Source organism: Bubalus bubalis, chromosome 3 (genome assembly GCF_019923935.1).
Source record: "Bubalus bubalis isolate 160015118507 breed Murrah chromosome 3, NDDB_SH_1, whole genome shotgun sequence".
Lineage (NCBI taxonomy): Eukaryota > Metazoa > Chordata > Mammalia > Artiodactyla > Bovidae > Bubalus > Bubalus bubalis.
In genome coordinates, this window is record NC_059159.1 from 114,713,221 (window position 1) to 114,735,474 (window position 22,254).

At 39.5% G+C, this 22,254-nt stretch overlaps 2 protein-coding genes across 10 annotated transcripts in view; one reads left to right on the top strand and one right to left on the bottom strand.

Annotated features, from left to right (window-relative positions):
* GCNT1 (glucosaminyl (N-acetyl) transferase 1) overlaps positions 1-17,090 on the top strand; it is a 168,595-nt gene extending 151,505 nt beyond the window's left edge. The window contains exons 3-4 of one of the 3 annotated variants that reach the window (XR_006549950.2): positions 14,243-14,433; positions 15,724-17,090. Coding sequence is in view for 1 of the 3 variants with exons in the window: in XM_044939976.2 (XP_044795911.1) it covers positions 14,243-14,338 (96 nt within the window). In the remaining 2 variants the exon portion in view is untranslated. Of the gene's footprint in view, positions 1-14,242 lie in introns of all 3 variants that reach the window. The other 2 variants (XR_006549951.2, XM_044939976.2) reach the window with 2 other exon arrangements.
* The window catches only part of PRUNE2 (prune homolog 2 with BCH domain), a 292,193-nt gene continuing 276,407 nt past the window's right edge, over positions 6,469-22,254 (bottom strand). For 2 of the 7 annotated variants that reach the window (XM_044939965.2, XM_044939959.2), the window contains 3 exons: positions 20,713-20,751; positions 16,199-16,246; positions 6,469-9,650 (listed from right to left, as the gene is read on the bottom strand). In XM_044939965.2, coding sequence (XP_044795900.1) covers positions 9,620-9,650; positions 16,199-16,246; positions 20,713-20,751 — 118 coding nt within the window. In that variant the 3' untranslated portion in view covers positions 6,469-9,619. Of the gene's footprint in view, positions 9,651-16,198; positions 16,247-20,712; positions 20,752-21,297; positions 21,334-22,254 lie in introns of all 7 variants that reach the window. The other 5 variants (XM_044939960.2, XM_025281626.3, XM_044939961.2 and 2 more) reach the window with 4 other exon arrangements.

Below are 22,254 nucleotides of genomic sequence, written 5' to 3' on the forward strand. Positions count from 1 at the left end.
AAATGCAGTGTCTCACACAGTGACAGTCTAAATTAATGTAATTATTCCTTAGGTGGTTTAGCAGTGTTTGTCAACAATTTAAATTTTTTTCAGCTGAGGTATACTACTTCTAGGAAATTATCAAAAAGAATTTTGGACATGGAGAGATAATCAGAACACAAACTCTGCCTCTCTTTCTCTCTGCTGCTGCTAAGTCGCTTCAGTTATATCTGACTCTGTGCGACCCCACAGACGGCAGCCCACCAGGCTCCGCCGTCCCTGGGATTCTCCAGGCAAGGACACTGGAGTGGGTTGCCATTTCCTTCTCCAGTGCATTAAAGTAAAAAGTGAAAGTGAAATCGCTCAGTCGTGTCCAACTCTTAGTGATCCCATGGACTGCAGCCCACCAGGCTCCTATGTCCATGGGATTTTCTAGGCAAGAGTACTGGAGTGGGGTGCCATTGCCTTCTCCCTACATACATAAAAAATTTATGATGATATATATGGAAAGATTTTCCAGATAAATGCATTATAATGTATTAATAAACAGTGATGTGATTGAATGGTAAGACTGGGTGATTTTACCCTCTACTCTATACTTTCTATATTGTTTATTTTTCAATAAGCATGTATCTTTCCTGAAACAGAAAATGAAGCTTTTTTATTTTGTATGTTGAGAAAATCAATTAGAACAAGAGGTATCAGTGACCAGTATCAGGACAATTCAAATATGCAAGGACCACCGGTCTGTGTTTTTGTTCCAGCGCTGACTCACCAGCTGTGTGATCTTGAGTATGTCACATAAACATCGAGTTCCTACCAGGATGTTACTTGTGCTTGCATTCTGGTGGTGATACCAGGAGAGACCGTTTTCCTTTCCTATTCTTCTGTATTTTCCAGTTTTTAGAAAATGATCATGAATCACTTTTAATGATGGCAAATAACCAATATGAAACTATACAAAATTCGTTCATTCTCTTTATAAGAAAGGGGTGCAAACCAGTATGGACGTTTGGAAATTATTATTCTGGTGAGGAAATAATTTTAAACAAAATGTAAAGATGTTTTTATTTATTTATTTAGCTGCACCAAGTCTTCACTGTGGCATAAAGGACCTTTTAGTTGTAGCATGCGCACTCTTAAGTTGTGGCACGTGGGATCTAGTTCCTTCCCTGACCAGGGATGGATGGATGCCAAAGAGGAATAACATGAATCCAACAGGGAAACCCAAATCAGGACCCTCTGCATTGGGAGCAAGGAGTCTTAGCCAATGGACCACCGGAGAAGTCCCCACAGATGTTTTTTATATTGGAAATTCCTCCTCTATTGAGTTTTCAAATAGAAAAGCCTTTTTATGAGTCTCTTTGCTCAAAAAAAGTACTTTTTTTTCCTTTCACAATTAATAAGTATTGGGGAGTTGCTGTGAGTGGATATAACTATCTTGTTGTTCACTATGATATAAATTCATGGAATCTTATTTTATTCAACAGATTATAATCTATTAGCATGATTATTTATTTTGATCCTCAAACTGTCCCAAATCTGACCAGTGGGAGCCCCTTCAAGCTCTGTATTTTTTGACACATCCCCATCAAAAGCCGTATAGACAGAATCTTCCTCAAGTGTTCAAATGAATATCACCAGGATACAATGAGAAAAATACAAATCAGTTGTGAGTTATAAATGCTGAAGAAGATGAATAACCTGAATCCAACAAAGAATCCCAAATCAAGACACATTTTACAGAATACTGTGAGAGATCTTAAGTGTCAGTGTTTTTCAAAACTAGTCTTTCCAGTCAAAGAAAGACTAAAGAATTGTTCTAGATTGAAGGAAACTAGAGAGATGTGACAATATCACGTGTGGTTCTGAACTGGTGTTGAGACCAGCTCGACAAGCAGGGTTTCCGAAAGTGTGATATGGCGAGAGAATGAGAAACGAGACACAAGAATTCAGAGAAAAGCGAGGATCAGGGGACCAACACCGCTCCAAGGTGAAGGTCCCGAAACTGAATCCAAGCCAGCTTTATTATACTTTCAGCCGTGAATGAAAGAATATGCAGGGAGTTAAACTATAACTCGTGGACTTCAGGGCCAAAGAACAAAAGGATCATTAACCATTGAGTAATTAGGAAACAGTAATCAATAACAAATCAGTAACTAAGACTAATATTCTTATCTATAGATTTTCCATCAGATACGTAAAACATGTGGCTCTGAGACGCCAGTTGAGAAACAGTCTGGGGTCAGTTTTCCGACTGCAGGATCATATCTTGTTTTCAAGATTATGAACTGTTCCCTCTGGACTTGTTCCAAGAGTCTCATACCTTATAGCATCCAGTTTATCAATAATTATAAATTTCTTTTGTGGCCCTTGCTGGGACCTGCTTTTCTTTTATTCTTCCTGTCTCCTACAAACTGGATCCTTTTACTTTAAAGGATAAATTTGAACAGGTGAAACTTGAATGGCATCTGTGGATTAGATGGTAGTAATGTTTCAGTGTTAATTTCCTGGCTTTGATAGTTGTATTAGGTTATGAGAAGAATGTCCTTGATTGTAGGAAGTATACTAAACATCTAGAGGTGAGGAGGCATTATGTAGACAACTTATTCTCAATATTTCAGGAAAAGTAATTTTTTTCTTCTGTTCTTGCAAGTTTGAGATTGTTTCCAAATAAAAAGTAAAAACCAGAAGTAAACTGAGCAAAAATAAGAGATGGAAAAGTTGGAAGGAGCTAGAGGTAGAGTGCAATGGCACACCACTCCAGTGTTCTTGCCTGGAAAATCCCATGGACGGAGGAGCCTGGTAGGCTGCAGTCCATGGGGTCGTGAAGAGTCGGACACTACTGAGTGACTTCACTTTCACTTTTTACTTTCATGCATTGGAGAAGGAAATGGCAACCCACTCCAGTGTTCTTGCCTGGAGAATCCCAGGGACGGGGGAGCCCGGTGGGCTGCCGTCTATGGGGTCGCTCAGAGTTGGACACGACTGAAGCGACTTAGCAGCAGCAACAGAGGTAGAATAAGGCAGAAGTGGCATAAAATGGCTATATCTGAGAGAAGAGGAAGAGGATTAAAGAGAATTAGTCTATTTTAAAAAGGAAATGGGAGAGAAAACAAGAGGCTAACATGGTTAGGTGGGGTTGGCACTGGTTTGGGAGGAGTTGGCAAGTTAACAGACAAAAGATTGAGTGAGTGCAAAGATGAAGAACAGGGTGGGGGAAAACTAATATTTATTGAATGCCTTCTATTATTAAGTATTAGGCTGGACATTTAAATCCCATTTAGCTCTTACATAAGTTTGTAAGATAAGAGTTTTATTCACATTTTTTAAATGAATAAACTAAGGTTCAAAGAAGTTGAGTAGTCCAAAATAATGTAACTGGTAACAGAAGCAGGATTTAAATCCCAGTATGTGTAATTTCAGTGAGAATGGGATAGTAGAGAAATGGTCCTAACAGGTCATAGAAGAAGAATAATTTAATTTTTTCCCCAGAGAATGGAGGGAGCCCAGAGACTGAGTGAGAAAATGATGGTGGGGGTTTGGAGGTTGGGATTGAAACTGGATCTTGAATAATTTGAAAAGACGTGCTAGTTGAAGTCATTGGAGAAAGGGTAGAACCATAAAGAAGAGAAACATTGAGAAACACCATCATTTACAGGTGAGAAGAGCACAAAGAGGAGTTTGCAGAAGGCTAAGGGGGCATGATAGGATGACGTCAAAGAAGGCACCCGATGGTCCCAGCTCCCCAGAGTTCACATCCTGTGTAATCCTCTCCCCTTGGGTGGGGCTGGATCTAGTGACTTGCTTCTAATCAATGGAATGCAGCAAAATTGGCAGGATGTCACTTCTGTGATAAGGTTATAAAAATGGCCCCCTCCCTCTTGTTAGCAAATTCTCTCTTGTTGTCAGGGAAACAAGGTGCCATGTTGCAGAGGTCCATGAGCAGAGAACTGAGGGTAGCCTCCATCTAACTGCCACCAAGGAATGAGGCCCTCAGTTCAACAGCCTTCCAAAAACTGAATCTTGCCAACAGCCATGTGAATGAACTTGGCAGATTCTTTCCCAGTTGAACCTCTTGCAAGAGGGAGCCATAAACTTTGTCCGCATCTTGATGACATCAGTCTTGTGAGAGACCTTGAGCCAACACTGTGGTTGCCAGCTGCCAGCCTGTGAGATGCCTTAAAGTAGAGGACCTAGCTAAGATGTATCAGGATTTCCAATTTATAGAAAATGAGATAATAAATGTGTGATGTTCAGGCTGCTAAGTCTTGGCATACACAGTTGATTTTCATTATTTAAGAATGCCCATAACTGCAAATTCTCCTATTCACTAAAATTTATTTTAATCCCAAATCCATGTTCATCTTGTTTTCATGATCATTTACAGACACATACAGAAAGGTGAAAGTTGACTTATCTGATGCACATGTTCCCAGATGAGGTTGAACAAAGCAAAGCTCACCTTTCTGGTTCCACTTCTCACACTGTAAATACATAACTTTTTCATAGTCTATTTAGTGTAATTTTGGAATTTTGTGATTTTTCTTGCTAATTTTACTATTTAGTCTCCAAGCATAGCGCTGAAGTACTGTCTAATGTTCCTAAGTGCAAGGAAATGTGCCTTACAGAGAAAATTCATGTAACAGATGATCTTCATTCAGGTGTGAGTTATATTCAGGATTTGGCTGTGAATTCAATGTGGCTGTGAGTTCAATGTTAATGTGACTCAACAAGATATCATTAAAGAAAGCATCTGTAAAAAAAAAAAGCACATATAAAATAAGATTAGTTATTGATCACTTGATGGAAATGTGACCAGAGGCTCACAGGAACCTAACCCTGTTTTCCTGTAGGAGCGGTGGTTCAGTATGCACTGATTCAATGTTCTCATTGCCTTAATAGGATATAACTTCCTCAAATAATGAGAATTCACTGTAATTTGTTAAGTACCAATAGATAACAAATATGGGGAGAGAAAGGACAATTCAATTCACCAATCTATGGGAGAAGAGTTTCACAAGGAGGGCATGATTAAGCATCGAAGGTGTAGGTGTCTCACTGAGGGTAAGACAAGAGTTAGTGGATGGCAATTATTGGTGTCTGTCGTCTGAGTATCACTAAAATGGCTATATATTGAAAATAAATAATTTTGCTTGACTAAAGAGAATTGTTTTGAATGGATGTGAATGAAACTCTAGGAAAATTAGCTTCCCAGAGCAATCTCCTTGTTTTATAAAGCCTACAACTGTGTGAGGATTGATGTGTAAGAAGGTACCAGTTTTATTAAAATCTCCATGACTGTTCAGGGTAGGGTAGCCCAGGACAGGCTTCTGGCAGCTGCAGAGCACTGATGCAGCCAATGCAGAGAAGTGTTAAAACCACGGGAGAAGCAGTAGAAGGGAACAGCCCCTTGATGTCCCAAAGCACTTTAACACGGCTTTTCTATGATCTATGGCTGAAAGTTTAAGGTATTTTCATTTTAGTTACTTTAACTTCAGCCAATTAAAAAGCTTATTATTCATTTTGATTTTTAATTAGACTTCTAGCTTCATTCTGGGTCCCCACTCCTACCTTTACCCCTGTACTCACTCTAATGAGCATGCCAAGTCATTAACTATTCATGGACTTTGTAGAATATTGTGTGTGGGGGGGTTAGACTTTACATAAATGACTCGACTATAAATACTGAGTCTTCTTTTTCCACTCTGCCCCATGATTGAAGTGTTGCTCTCTCAGTGTATAATTCGCTTCTGGAAGCTGTGTCAATACCATGTGTGTATCCTCCACATTTCACCCATCCTTTACCCTAGTGCTGGATGCCTGGCCTGCCTCCCATTCCCACAGCCATACTTAGGTGACGGGAGCAGAATGAATGTGACCAGCCACCTTGTAATATCGTGCCCTTCATTTGCCTGTCATTACCTCTCAGTCTTCTCTCGTCCTTCTTCTATTAGTTAAGTAGAGGACAGTATCCACCAGCACTAAATCCTAGATCACGAAGACATGAAGTGTCTCACTTTTTGTAAAGCAACGTCTCATTTGGTTATTCCAACAACTTTCTGAGAGACAGAGGCACACATTTGTTTATTAGGTTAAAAAAAAAAAAAATCTCAGTGGTAATTCCCAGTGCTGTTTGATGGTTGTGAAAGTAAAAATTAAAGAACCTAAATTTAAAATGGTATTTAATCCATTTTAATTAAAAAATAAACCTCTGCTCTGGAAAGATAAGGGACAGAGAAAGGAAAAGTTGACAAAATCAAGTAACCATGAAACTGAGAGATGCTTCCAAAGTGAGAAATTGCTTTCTCAGGAAGCAAACAACACATTTTGAAAGTGTAGCTGTTTGAGGCATGGAAAACAAAAATAAAAAGGGAATAAAGTTTGGGTGACTAGAATGCCTCTAGCTGAGGGCCTAGCTAGACTGACATCCAGATAAGACCTCCTGCAAAGTGAAGCTGGAAATAAATTCTTACTGACTCAGAGAAAGAATGCCATTACTTGTGGAATCATTTTTTTTTATTTCTGAATTATACAGAGAGGCTATATATATATATATATATATATGAATATATATATTGTGTTGTTACATATTTTTATATTATCAATTCACACTATTTAGATAGAATTTATTTACTAAAACAAAGATCTAATAGATACTTTATTCTGAGCAATCCAATACATGGTAGAAAAAAACCTTTAAACATATAAAAGATTCATTTGTGCACATCTAAATATTTCTAAGGGAGCAAACTACAGAGGCATTATGATTAATTAGATGAGAGTTGCAAAATCAGTACCATAACTGAATACTTAAAACGAGACCTTAATAACACAAAGGCCTGGAGTAGTGACTTCCTCACATATGTCGGTATTATGTCTTAGAAGATAACCCCATAAAACATTGTATGGCTTCAACAGGAACTTCCGGGTTTTCTTCCACCCTTAGCTATTGCCCTCAGACAGACTTTCTTACTCCTTGACAATATCTTCTGTGCAGATTTTTGTTCTTTCTCTTAATCAAGGAGCTAAGTGAATAGCAGTTGACACTTTGGGAAAACAATACTTTGGCCCCAATGACCCCTTGGTTCCCTTAACAACAAATCTACAGGAAAAGTGCAAACAGTTCCCAGAAGTCAGAACCAAAGCAAGAATGCTCAGAATGCAAAAGCTAGATAGCTAATGGTGTGAATGTTTACATCTGTCTACTTATTTGCTGAGGGGTTATTTTTTTCAGAATTCTTCTAGGCTTCTATTCACTTGATTTGAATTTACATGGTAGCTTTTATCTAGCACGTGCAATTAAATTTTCTTTTTAAGATAATAAAATAGCAGATGCCTAACTATCAGAATGGTTATACAGCCCATTGAACAGTCCAAACAAAATCATTAATCAGGAAAGATGCTCATAATTTCCACATAGGAAGATAAAACTCCAAACAGAATACCACTTGAGTAGCCTTCCATGAACAGGCTGGACAAGTTCAAAGACAATGTAAATGCTAAGGCTGTTGTTGTGTCTGGTTGCCTGTCACAAGAACCTTTTATGGACAGCTGTATGTCCTCCAGTTCATACCTCTAAGCTGAACACTGAATTCTTCATTACTTCCTGTGGCTAAGGGGACCACATAATTCATCTTCCAAAATGGGACTTTACTGAGTGAGAGAGCATTATTAATAATGATGCCAGGGCAACAGTGAGCAAACTGGGTGAACAAATTGGAAAACCGGGTCATTGCGCTTATGTCCATGCTAAGTTCTGGGAAAGGCACAATTTGGGCTGCCAAAGGCGGAGGTGGGCTGTGGAAGAAGACGTGCTCCAGGGTTTTTCTATCAGACAAGCCAGATGTTATGAGGGTGGAGACCCAGAAGAATGATCTAGTAGGATACCAAGTGGAAAGGGATTGAGAAGGGGACATAGTAACTATGGCTTATGGAGGAGAGAGAGCTGACCTGTGTGTATGAAGGCATGTCTGGCAGGTGGGTGAGGGACGGACATGAAGCAGATGAAGGCAGTGAAATTCAGAAACCTGTGCAAAGATGTCTACTTCAAAGCTTATGATACCCAGGGCTCGACATGTCCCTGAAAGCTCTCCCAGAGATAGTTATCACCCTCAGAGTATGGTGGAACCCTGGTCTCCACTACAGTTTAATTTTGAAGAGACTGTTAATAATATGTGATAGCAGAGTCTGTGAGTTTCCAGGGTTAAGGACAGGACCTCAGCAACACCTCTGAACAGCCAGAAGCCTTCTAAGCAGGCTTAACTTTGGGTTGTGTAAACACGACCTGAGCCATGTGTTCATGGCTAGGAACTCCTTGCCTTTGTCAGCAGATGTGAGTCTTGCTGATTTGTGGATGCCAGAAGTTTACTTTTTTAAGAGTAAATTAGTTTGCAGCCTAATTTGTGCGTACTGTTAGAGAAACCAGCATCTGAGTACAAATGGGAGACAGAGGAAGGTTGCATGGGCTGGCACAGGGCTCAGCAAACGCTGTCTATAAAGAGAGTCAATGTTTCAGGCCCCATGGGCCACATGGTCTGTGGCAGTTACTCCATTCTGCTGCTGTAAGATGAAAGTAGCTGCAGAGAGTCTGTCAACAAATTTGTGTGGCCATGTTTCAATCAGACGTTATTTATGGGGACTGAAATTTGATAGTTCTCTTATGTCATGAAATATTAAAAAATTTTTTTCAACCCAAAGCATGAAAACCGTTCTTGAAGGCCATGTGAAAACAGGTTGAGGTGCTAGATTTACCAACCCCTCCCTCCTCTAGAGGCCCATGAGTTCTAAACCATGCTGGTATTTTAAAAAACATATGAAGACTATAAAGAACTATTTTGCAAAGGATAGTACATACTCATATTTAATTTTAAGCCTGTGAGTGTGTTAAAGCAGATTATGTTTTATAATGCATATGAGAGAGATTCAGATAACTCAGTGTTACCAAAGAATGAATTTCTGAGGGGCTGCCTTCCACAGTGTCCTTAGCACTTAAAGTGTGACATCTTGAACTAAGTTCATGGCTTGAATCAAAGACAGCTACCAGAAATGTGAACATTGATCCTTAAGTTTCTCAGTTTGGAGGTCCTCAACGTTCACTGAAGAAATGACTTTTTTAAAAAACCAAATTCACAAAAAACACAATGCCCATTTTGATAACTAAAACGAAATTGGTGTGAATTAGGAAACCTGGCTTCCTTTGGAGATGTTAGAATAAACGTGGACAAGAACCAAGTGGATGCTTAACTGACGTGGTGTCACACCTGTGTCTATGTATGGCTATCTTAAGCAAGCTTAGGGCTTGAAAGGTAGAGTTTATGTGGGGCCAACTTTCCTAGGGACTGAAATACCACTGTACCAAGGGTTAATGAAATATTGAAATGGAAGGTCCTACTTTCTTGCTAAGGTTCAACTAAAATCTCTGAGGCACATAATTGGCAAAATAGGAAAATACACACAATTCCATAAAACATGTTAAGAGTAAACAGATTCTCTTGCTGTTTTTCCCCTTAGAAATTTAGAATGGCAGCAGGTAGTGCAGAGAGGAAACAGACTACCATCACTGCTCTCTCTTCCAGGTAGGTATGTTTCAACAGAACCACGAAGCAGACAAGCAGCCCCTTCATCCAGATGTGGCCAACTAGGGCTTTTCTTTCAGCTTCAGATGAATACTTTGAAAAGAAAGGAAGAAAAAAAAATGAGCAACATGAAAAACTGAATAAGAAACAGTAATGATTCAGGGAGCCTGTGCTTGTTGCTTTTTTTTCCTGAGGACTTATTGAAAATAATTCATGCACGTTTCTTATACTAGACCAATCTGGTAAAAACACAGTTTTCCCCGAGTTGCCAAGGCTTTCTCTAAAAGATGGAGTCTATTTATTTTTGCCAAACTGTTTCTAGAAGCATTTTACACCTTTCAAAATGATCTAGAGGGCAAAAGACTCTTGTGCCACCTCATTTTTAAATGGGTTAAGGAATATTATTGCATTTTGGAAATCCACCTTTCCTTTTTTGTAAATGACTGTTTCTTGAGAGGCAAATAAATGATCTGCCTGATATAAGGAATATATGACAAGTGCTAAATTATGACAGTGGTAAAGAATAAAACAGTGGCAAAAAGCCCTCCAGTATTTTCTTAAAAAAAAATTTTTTTTTCCAGGACTTTCCTGGTGGTCCAGTGGTTAAGACTCTGCGCTTCCAATGCAGGCGGCCAGGCTTCAATCTCTGGTCAGGGAACTAGACTCCACGCTGCAGCTAGGACCTGGCACAGTCAAGTAAATACATGATAAAATCAAAGACAAAAGACTGCATACATTGAAAGACATATAATACATTTTTTCCTCATTATAAAAGAAGCACATGTTTATTTTTCTATTTCTGAAAATTACAGAAAAAATGAAGAAAAATAAAATTTTAAAGTTACTTGTTGGGCCATCATCCAAATAAAACCACTGTTGACATTTTTTCACACATAGCATCTTCGATGCTTCCTCCCAGATAATGTGTCTTGGAGTTTTAAAAATTGTATGTTAAATTCATCAAAAGTACATTTCTAACGTGAAAAGTTATAACCTTGCTACTACATGTATGACCCTGGAAACATGAGGCTAAACGAAAGAAGCCAGCCCTAAAGCTCATGTGATCATAGGAAAGGCCCAGAAGAGGCACATATGGTCAGGAAGTAGGCTGCTGGTTATCAGGGACTTGGGGTGGGGGGAAATGGGAGTGACAGAGTAATTTACAAGTGAGGACAATGTTCTAAAATTGATTGTGGTTTTGCTTGCACAACTCAGTGACACTGTTGAGCCACTGAACTGTGTAGTTTAAATGAGTAAATTTTGTCCCAATAAAGCTGTTTTTAAAAAGCACAACTCAAAATCACATTGAGGTACTCCCTCACATGGCTATGATCTAAAAAAACAGGAAAAAAGTGCTGACGAAGATGCTGGGAAAAGGAAACCCTTGTGTACTGTTGTTAGGAATGTAAATTAGTGCAGCTATTAAGGGAAATAATATAGAAGTTCCTCAAAAAATTAAAAATAGAACTCCCATATAACCCAGAATTCCACTTCTCTAGATATATATTTAAAATAAATGAAAATGGGGACTCGAACAGATATTTTTACACCCATGTTCATAATAGCAATGTTCACAAAAGCTAGAAAGAGGAAGCCACCTAAGTGTCCACTGATGGATGAATGGATAGCAAAATTTGGTGTATACCTATAATGATAGGTTGCCATTTCCTCCTCCCGGATAATGAATATTATTCAGCCTTTAAAAGGAAGGAAACTAGAACATAGATGAACCTTAAGGACATTATGGCAAGTGAAATAAGCCAGTTGTAGAAAGACAAATATCATGCGATTCCACTAGAGCAAACTTATAGAGACAGACAGTAGAAGGAGTGGTATGTAGTGGGATGGGAGTTGTGATGTAATGGGAAAAGAGTTTTAGTTTTGCAAGACCAAAAAGTTATGGAGACTGATTGCCCAACATGAATGTACTTAATATTACTGAATTGTATACTTGAAAATGGTTAAGATAGTATATTTTGTGTTAGCTGTATTTTATCATATTTTAGGGGAAAAAAAAAAAAAACCCTAATAAGCCAAGTGCAAGCATTACCCTGGGCCACCCATCCCTCCCCACAGGCAGAGGCCACCTTGCTCCCGAATCATCTGTGATTTCCATGGCCGCACATGCTGGGTTCTACGTGCTTCTGAAGAGTGTGTGTGACATGTCCCTGGGTGTGAGGGACCGGCTTTCACCCCCAGGGTACATGTTGGGGACTTGTTGGCTGTGACTCCACTGTTTTCACTCTCACCCTCTAACATTTTCTAAAGCCAAAGGATTTGCCTGAAAGGGGCACAGCTACCTTAATGAGATGGATTCTTATAACCTAAGAAAAACTTGTTTTTAAAGAATGTCTCCTGAGTTTGGTGACCAAAACGTAATAAACGTTTTCTCTGAGAGTCTATTTCTATTTTGTATATAAGTTCATTTGTATCATTTTTTTTTAGACTCCATATATAAGTGGTATCATATGGTATTCATCTGATTTAGTATGATAATCTCTAGGTCAAGTGAAAAGAATCTGAATATGTATACACACACACACACACACACACTGAATCACTACTATACACCTTACACTGACACAACATTGTAAATCAACTATACTTCAATTAAAAAAAATATGAAAAAAAGGAAAGAGAATGTCTATTGAGTTTCCAAATATCTAGGGAATAAGCCGAAAATGTCTTTGGGCCACTTGTGTCTTTCTTCTACCTCTTGTGAACATATCACAGTTTTCTGACACCTACCAGAGAAACTGACTACAGCCAGTGAACACGCAGAGGAGGAAACGAAAGAAAAATGTTCTGTTTGAATTGGGCAATTTGGGAAGTATGTGCGAATTTCGCTAAGATCTGCCCTTCCTCTCTCTGGAGGGAGGGAGGCCTTACATTTATGTGTTGCAAAGGTTACTGTGCTTTACTTGTGGAATCTGCAGCAAATGAGCCCTGTTCATTCTCATAGTTGTGCAAATAAAGCTAACCCATCCAGGGTACAGCAGTAAGGTATACTCCTTTGAGATACCCTCAGCAATTCTACCATTTCTTAGCCCTGGGGCCTTGGCCAGGCTACCTGTCTTTTCTAAGTCTCCATTTCTATATCTGTAAAATAGAACAGCTTGCTAAGGATTAAAGTGTTTTCAATTGTACATAATGAACATATAGTACATGTCTATTATTGGTAGCAGTAATATTAGTTCAGTAGTAAGTGGAGAAGGCAATGGCACCCCACTCCAGTACTCTTGCCTGGAAAATCCCATGGACGGAGGAGCCTGGTAGGCTGTAGTCCATAGGGTTGCTAAGAGTCGGACATGACTGAGCGACTTCACTTTCACTTTTTACTTTCATGCATTGGAGAAGGAAATGGCAACCCACTCCAGTGCTCTTGCCTAGAGAATCCCAGGGACAGGGGAGCCTGGTGGGCTGCCGTCTATGGGGTCGCACAGAGACGGACACGATTGAAGTGACTTAGCAGCAGCAGCAGCAGTAGAGTAAGTAATAGTAGCAATTCAGTGTCTCTGAAATGAGAAAACCATATCTCACTGCTTAATTACTCTACTTGCAATAATCTTCTGTCCTTTGGGAGTTTTCAAACCCAGCCATACTGACTATTAGGAGAGGCCAGGTTGTCATGGATATTAATCTCTTTTTTATGCCCTCTAGGATCTGACTTGTTCCCTTATCAACAGGGTTTTTACCATGAAGGTGTCTGTCTGCTTTTTATCTACTCTGACCTGTCAATCTTTTTCTAATATGCTTTTCCAAAAAACAGGTCCTTTTGTTTTTGCTTCAAAAATGTGCTTCCCAGCTGCAGTTATTCCTGAAAGAATATATTGTTTGACTGATGATTGGAATTTTATTGCTATTTACATGGTGGTGGCTCAGTGTCTTTCATAGACCAAGAGAATATTTATTAAATCAAAATTTGGAGTACACTGTCTGAAAAGTAGAATCTGGGTCAAGATACTTGAAATCATCTTGAAAAGTTTAAAGTATACATGGTCACTTTGTTTCACCATCAAGGCACCTGATAAAAATCTGAAAATAACAGACCACTTTGAAACACTTCATTTTTCATACTGACTTTTTTGTAAACCTTTTAGGGTTTAATTTATCCCTTCAGTTTTTGGTACACAAATGCTGAGAGACTGAAATTTAATAATCGAGTTTATGGAAAGAGCAAGAAGATAGTCAAAAGTGGATGCTTTTTAAGTAAATCCAGGAAACCACCTGAAGATTACAAGGCAGCAGTGGTCTTGTGGAGCTAATGAAACTATGGACAACACTATTAATTTAAGTCTCCCCGCATAGACCCACTTCTGGACCATGTACACTTTTTATGTAAGAATGTAAAAAGTCATGTTGCCCATTTTAGGAGATGAATGAAAAAAATAAAATCCAAACCTGAGTGTGAAGGAGACAAACATCTGGATTACTTTTCAAAATAGTATGCTTTGGGGAAAAAACTTAACTTTTAATCAGAATTCAAACATGAAAGGAGCATTCCTCACTGGGCAGATGGGCTTCACTTTCTATAACCTAATTTTCCAGTGAGACATAGTAACTTTTTTGATAATTTTCTATAGGCTATTTTTGGCTCCTAATGTGTGTTAAATGAGGTTTTTTTGTTCTTTGTTTTTTACAGAGTATCAGACAACATTGTTTAATGATAAACCTGTTTTCTGTAGGAAGAGCGGGAGATGGACTTAACCTTCCCTTCTCTCTCTGAGGAGACGAGAGGCCACGACAGCATCAGCACACCGGACGTCTTATTCTTGGCCTAATTGAGCTCCTTGGAAGAGTCTTTGCCCATTTTTCAGCTTATCCATTTAATACTAGCTATAGAAGGTGTAAAATGCTTCCACTCAGAAACTAGAAGGTAAATGAAGCCTCTTAGCCTGAAGCTAAATAAAGCCAGAAATCCAGAGCAGGAAGTCAGCAAAAAAAAATCTTGGCCACTCTGGCCCCTCATCCCAGATCTCATCCTCCACACTGTGATCATGTGCCTGGTAAGAAAGAGCTTAGGAAAGAGAGGGCTGATGAAAGGGGAAGCAGGGAGACTAATATTTTCTAAGAAATGGCAAGTAACATTAACAAGTTGCATCTCCCCCACCCCCATCCCCATGCCCAGCCCCGGAATGAAGCCCAACCAGAATGGTGTTTTGCCCTCTTCCCAACCCAGACAGCCTTATATACAGATGGGGAGCAAAACAGACAAGGCAGGCAGAGGAGTGGGTAAGCCCGCAGATGTAGCAGCTGTAGGTTAGTGAGGGACCTTCTGCCCATGCAGCTCGTTAACTGTAGGTGCAGGACTCTGCTCTAGGGGGCGCTGCCTTGCTGAGGGATGATTTGCCAAAAAAATTTTTTTTTTTTAGATGGACTATGGTATTTTTGTTTTGTAGAATTTTCGCGTGGCAGTTTGCTTGAAGCAATTGCTGTCTTCATCTCAAAAAGGTGGGACCAGTAAAACCTTCAGAAAAGTAGCTGTGCGATTTCAAAGGTCTTCTTTAAGGCTTTTGTTCTTTGCCAGTAAAGACCTTCCCTTGAGTTTTTTGTGCATAAACTTCCTTATAAGGTCACCGTGGCAACTCCCGAGCCAGTGCACCGGGATTTTCCAGTTTCCCTTCAGACCTCCTCCAGGGAAAAGGAGGTCACAAGAGAACAAAAGGTGACAATAGCAGATATATTTAAATGCGGATCTTTGCCCCTCCTTCTGGATTCCTGTGGAGGAGGACAATGTTGAATTCTCCACAACTCACACCCAATTAAGAGCCCCTGATTGGAGGGCCAAGTTCTCTCTGAGAACATGATGGTGATCACAGCTTATTCCCTGAAACTGACGGGACAGCAGTGAACCCTTTTGTTTTAGGCTTAAATTTTGTCCTCCCTGGTTAGATCAGAGGTTGAACACCCATTGCAGCATCAAGGCCACCTATCTCTGACTTTAAAACCACAACCACTGGGTCTGGAACTGCACCTCAAAGGCTCCAGTCCCAGCTCCAGGCCATTCTTCAAGCTGAACAGCTTATCTCTCTATGCTGCTCTTTCCTTATCTGTACAATGGACTTCCTTGGCTTGTTTTGAGGATAAAAATGAGATAGGGTGGGTGCAGCTTTTTACTTAGAACTTGGCACATGGTAAATACATGCTCAATTTTTATTTCTCATAGGATGAGACTAGATGGACAAGATCATTTCTAAAGTTCCGTCCAGGCTGAGCTGCCTCTTGAATTTTCTAAATAAGGATGTTTTCTCTCCCACCCACCAAAATAATAATTTCAAATGGAAGTCCCTACTTTCACTAATTAAAATACGGATGATGTAATTCAGAAAACAGTTGGATTCTTCTTGCCCAAATGCTTTTACATCTGGCTCTAATATTCATTTTCTCCTCATTTTGGGGCTGGAAAAATAGAACACCAAGTAAAGACTTGGGTTTTCCTTAAGACATCTAATGGTGATCATGAATGAGATGGTGTTAAGCTGACACATTTCTTTTTAAGTTTATAATTTCAGGCATAGAGAACGTGAAAGCTGAACATCTAAACGGTGTTTACCCAATCCTCAATGTATTTTTGTCTTTCAGAGCCCAGCCATACAATACAATGAATAACCACATAATTGTTATTGATGGTGAATTCTTACTCCTTCTCCATAGAAGACATTTCTGGATCATTGTAAAGGCAGCTAGTTCTGAGTGCAAGGGGGAAAAAAAGGAAGCAGTAAACGTTCTCTCTACTGTTACCACTTTATAAACAGGACAGATTTGAACTTTTTAAACCGGTTAGACAACAGAGGATAAAATGGTTGGATGGCATCACCAACTCGATGGACTTGAGTTTGAGCAAGGTCCGGGAGTTGGTGATGGATAGGGAAGCCTGGCGTGCTGTAGTCCATGGGGTTGCAAAGAGTCAGACACGACTGAGTGACGGAACTGAACTGAAACTGATTAGTGTGGTCCCATTGCTACTACTGAACACGTCTAATCTACACCTGAACAGACGATGAGACTAATTACCGTCAGTTTTGCAATACAGTAATTGCTCCTGATTCAGAAACATAAAAGGAAGATTGAACACTCCCAAGACCTCCATGTCTCTTCTATCCTTGTTATTTTCTTCCTGACTTTTAAATCTATCGTGTTTGGTGAACAGAGTACTACAAATTTTTATTTGTAATATAATATTTTATGCACAAAGGACAATCCCTCTAATTTTATTCATATATGAACCCAGTTAACTTGCAGTTTCCACAACAATGAAGATTTTCCAAGACACTAAAAGGGAAAATGCCAGTGTCAGCCTTCCTTGGTATTGTCACAAAAATGTAACACAGCTCAGCCGTGTTCTGGTCAAACAAGCCAGTCCTGACATTAACCGAAACTGATCATGTCCAGAAAGAAACATGTAACCATAAAATAAGGAGAGTTTTATTACTGTGTATGAACATGTTTATGCTTGTTTGTGTAATATTAAGCTGCTTTTGATATTCTGTGAGATTCCTCTGTTAGCAAATTTCAAAGTTGCTTTATATTAATTTCCAATTATACTTAACACTTCAACTTTTTACTTTTCCCCCTCTGGTAAATATTTTATTTTCCGCAAACAAACACTATACTAAGAGATTCTGCACTTCCCTGGTGGCTCAGACGGTAAAGAATTTGCCTGTAATGCGGGAGACCTGGGTTTGATCCCTGGTTTGGGAGGATCCCCTGGAGGAAGGCATGGCAACCCACTCCAGTATTCTTGCCTGGAGAATCTCCGTGGACAGAGGAGCCTAGCGGGCTACAGTCCATGGGGTCACAAAGAGTTGGACAGGACTGAACGACTAAGCACAGCACAGCACAGCACAGCGCTCCTTTTTATATGTGAGAGCTCCTTCTGTAATGTGATAATTTCACATGCAAAGGTTTCTGTCTACACATAGAGGTGTGGTTATTAACGTTAGGTATTTTGCAAATGGCAAAAGGCTAGTTCCTTGAGAAAGTCAGAAGGCTTTTCCCCCTCACTCCCTACCCTTCTCTCTGGTGGTGGTATTTTTATAGAAGATAGTTGGCAACTCTAGTGAACGGGAACAGTCAGGCAAGCATTGACAGTGTGCTAGAAAAACCTAGTAAAGCTGAAATGGAATCAAGAAAGGGCAGGCAGTCTTCTAAACCTAGCGTTTCTGCTTTTTAACTTTGCATAACCCTAACCCACTCCAGTACTCTTGCCTGGAAAATCCCATGGACAGAGGAGCCTGGTAGGCTGCAGTCCATGGGGTCGCTAAGAGTCGGACAGGACTGAGCGCCTTCCCTTTCACTTTTCACTTTCATGCATTGGAGAAGGCAATGGCAACCCACTCCAGTGTTCTTGCCTGGAGAATCCCAGGGACGGGGCAGCCTGGTGGGCTGCCGTCTCTGGGGTCGCACAGAGTCGGGCACGACTGAAGCGACTTAGCAGCAGCAGCAATCCTTCCAAAGCAAAGAGCAATTTACAGTTCATGTACCACTGTCACTCCAAAGGCAACAGATAGATTCCTCACCTTTTGCAAAATAAGAATGACTCTCTGTGTACAATTTATCCTTTTTAAAATATTTTCTTTCCTGTTCAGAATTTAAGGTTTAAGGAAAAAATAAGACTGGCTGAGGGAATCTCCTTCTGAAAGTCAGTTAGAGGTGAAGGCGGTATCCCTAATGGGGAAAGGATGAATGTTTAAAAACACTAATAGGGCTAAAGCCAAACACTGAACAGATAGGCTTTGTTCCCTGACAGGGTATATGTTTGCTTTTGTTAGAAACAGCCTGAAGCTTTCTAGTTAAGGTCACATGGAAAGTCAGGGGGCATCTGTTCATAAGAGGAACCTGTAACCATAGATCTGCAGTGATTATGTTTTCTGAACTGCAAGTCATCATCTACAGTCTGTCCAAGGATTGGGGGACCACTTCAGAGGCTCAAAGGTAGTTAAGAAGATATGGTTAGTGTGCGGAAATGGTAGGATTCTGTGGGATTTCGATCATCTGTGGGGTCAACAGTAAAATTCTTTCTCCTTCCACATTTTCAGTTCCTCATAGCTATAATGTCACCATCAGAAGAAGTAAAATTAATGGGGAATTTGGACAGATGGCTTACCCATTGAATTCAAAGCAAGAGCATAGACTTCTGAGGACAAATCTGATTAGTTTTATTCAGCCAGACTCTCCAAGCAAGGTCCTGAGACTGGCAGTATTGGCATTACTGGGAACTTGTTAGCAATACAGATTTTCAGGCCTGCTGATCAGAAACTTTGGGAGTGAGGCCCAGGACACTGCAGGTGATTCTGATGTGCTGTTAAGTTTGAGAAGCACTGCGCCTCAGCAGTGATCTTAGTCTCATGCACATTCACCCATTGATGAAGCAGAAATTTATTGAGCATCTACTATGTACTAGGCATGAGCTTGCTGCTTCCTTTAGGAAGGCGATCAAGACATCTCAGGACCAGCCAAGATCATTTAGATCTTTGGGGAGAGGGTCTGTGGAGGTAGATAAGTGAACAAATGAAGAATTTGAGAGAAAAAAGAAAGCTACACAACTAAGCCAAAAGTGATCAATGTTCTCTTATGGTAGCTAAGCAGGAAGAGTAGAAATATAGAGGGAAGGTATCTATTGAAGGAGGCAAGATTTTAGGGTAATAATGAGAGCACATGACTATGACTCCATAATGGGTTTGGCTGGAAAATTATTGATGTTCCCTCCCTATATTTTTGTCTTGAAAACAGCTTCTTAATTTAATAAATCTGTTATCCTAAAAAAAAAAAAAAAAAAAGAATTTGAAAGGGAAACTAATTGCTTGCTCTCTCTTTGGGGAATCTCATGACAGTGCGATTTGAGCGCAGATAAATGCTAACAGGGTACACTGCACCACTATATGGGCACATTTAACAGTGATCTACGCTAACACTAAGCTTTCTACGCAAAAACCTTTCCTTGAATTTTTAACCCAAAAGATCCATGCTTTAGGTAAATAATTCTACAGACTACCTGCTACAAAAATGTAGGGAAAAATATTTTAATGGATTGTTTTCATGACGAACTGGCATTTATATCTATATGGGAAAAGCTTCACTAACTTAGATCTTACTTATTCAGAATTTGTAGCTGTTTAGACATTGTCCAGGCTTTCTGCTTTTGCAATATCTATTAAAATAGGAACAAGTTATAAAAATTAACAGTGTAAGCAACTTTTGCAATGGAGAAGCTTGATGCAGCAAATATTCTTGTTTATATTTAACAGTGTCAGAAAAATTATTTGTGAACTGGAAATAAAATTACTGGATGTTCTTTAGAAGCACTGTTGAGTTGACTTCCTATTGATCTTACAGCTCTGTAGCAGCAGATATTAACTTGCCGATTTTTACTGAGCAGAGATGCAATAGTTTCTGTCCACTGGAAAAGATCAGCCTGAGGTACAGTTTATTGCCCTGTTGAACATTAATCAATTTTGTATCTAAACCAACATTTTTATCCTCATGTTCCCTTATAAATTGCTTATAGATATCTGGCTTTTCAAATACTCTTTGAACTGGTTTTTAACAGCTTACTGGTTCCTTGATTAAATAATTAGTTGAATAAAATTATTGGCATGTATTCATTTTATATTTGCATTAAAGTTATGATTTTGCTATTTTGAAAACTATAATAGTGAGCAATATTTTTTGTACTCATGCAAATAAGTCAGAAGCTGTTAGTTAAGCTATATTTCCCAGTCACTGAATAGTAGTTTTTAAAAAAATATTGGAAATTCAGGAATTTGGTTCTACAGAAGTATTTCAAGTTGCTACCATTTTTCTGCATTAGTATGAGTTAGTGAGGTTTTATTGCCTCAATGTATGCAAGTGATCATCTGGCTGTTACACTATTCATGGCAGGGCCTGTGATGTGTGTCTTTTGTGGTGCCTAAAATTGCATATATATTTTTTAAAAATGTTTAACAGTAACAAGATAACCATTATCATTGGGGGACAAACAGATTGTAGTATAAATAAGAGAAATTACATCTATCATGGAACAAAGGAAACTTTTAAAGGGCAGCACTATTATCAGGATGCAAGAATAAAACACCAGGCATGCAGGTTCTCCCAATTCATTCCTGAAATGCAAGCCAACATCACTGCCAGCTGCTGAATGGAAACCAAGTCTTACTTAGCTGCTTCAGATGCTTCCCTCAGATCTTCATCCAGTCTGCATGAGCAAAAATTATCAGTGTAGAAAAGAAACAAGAAGCAAGCAGAGCGTGAGAGAGTCACAAAAAAGAAGTCAAAGCAGAGCCAAATGAAAGTGGAGCGTATGTGCTTTTAAAAACCAACTTTTGGAGCCTAAGACACATGCCTTCAATTACATATGGTGTTTTAGGAACTCCCAAGTCTGTGTTTATGTACATTTCCTTTGCAAAGTCCTTCATAAAGGGAGATACAAAACTTGCAAGGAGACTGGAAGCATGCTGGCTGAAATAAAGCTGAAAACAGCCACAGCAGTTGTCAGGGCTAGTTAAAATTAGCTTGCAGCCTGGGCCAAGTCTGGGATGTATCCGGTTTAGTAGGTTTCAGTTGCAAATTAGGTTGACCTCAACAGCTTTAGACACACGACAAAGACTGGAAATGATATACTACAAGGGACTGATACCAGGACCTCTTCCTCTGGTAGCCTGTTGAGGTCACCCACAAGTAAGACACTGGTGTACACACACACAAAGGATCCAGAGTGAACTGAAGATCAGGAGACGTTTACCTCACACTTCTCTTATAAGATCTTTCTTCATCGTACCTTACAGGATAAAAAAATGAATGCAATGAGGAAAACGAGTGGACAGATGGAAAAAATGACAGGACAGTCAAAACGTGAGAGGAGAAGTCTACCCAAATGATAGTCAAATTGCCTTTGGGGAGGAAACCTATTTATATTCAATACAATCAATTATTTTGAATTTATAGTTATATACAGCTGATCCTCATGATTTGCAGATGGAGTGTTCACAAACTCACCTACTTGCTAAACCATAGTTGCAACCTCCTAAGCAATACTTTGGCACTTTCATGGTCACTTGTGGACTTTAACAGAGTGCCCAGAAATTTCAGTCACCTGCTATGTGGGTTCCCAGCTGAGGTGGAGCCCAGCGGGGCTCTGCCTTCTCGTCTCAGCTCTCACGCTGCAAACAAATGGCCTTTTACAGTCTGTGTCATGGCATGTTTTTGTTTTTTGTGTGTGTGCTTTTTTTGCTGGTGATCTCTTTATTTGAGAATGTTCCCCAAACATTATGCTTAAGTATCATCTAGTATTCCTGAGTCCAGGATGGCTGTGATAGGCCTTAGGGAGGTATGTGTGTGTTAGATAAGCTTTGTTCAGGCACAGGTTACAGTGTTGTTGGCCCTGAGACCAAAGTTAGTGAATCAACAATACAGATCAAGTAAGGTATCTTTAAACAGAAATGGACATAAAACAAGGTTGTATGTTAACTGGCAAATGAGAATGCTGTGACCAAGCACTCACAGAAACTTAGCCCCGTGTTCCCCCTGAAAACAATGGTTCAGTATGTTATTCAGATCTGTAAGAACATCACTGCCACAAATAACAAGAACTGACTGTAATCGGTGATTATAAACCTGATTTCAGATTGGGCTCAATTTTCTTTCCTTTAAGCCCTTTGATGCATTCTATCCCAGCTGAATATTGGCCCTGGGATTGGAT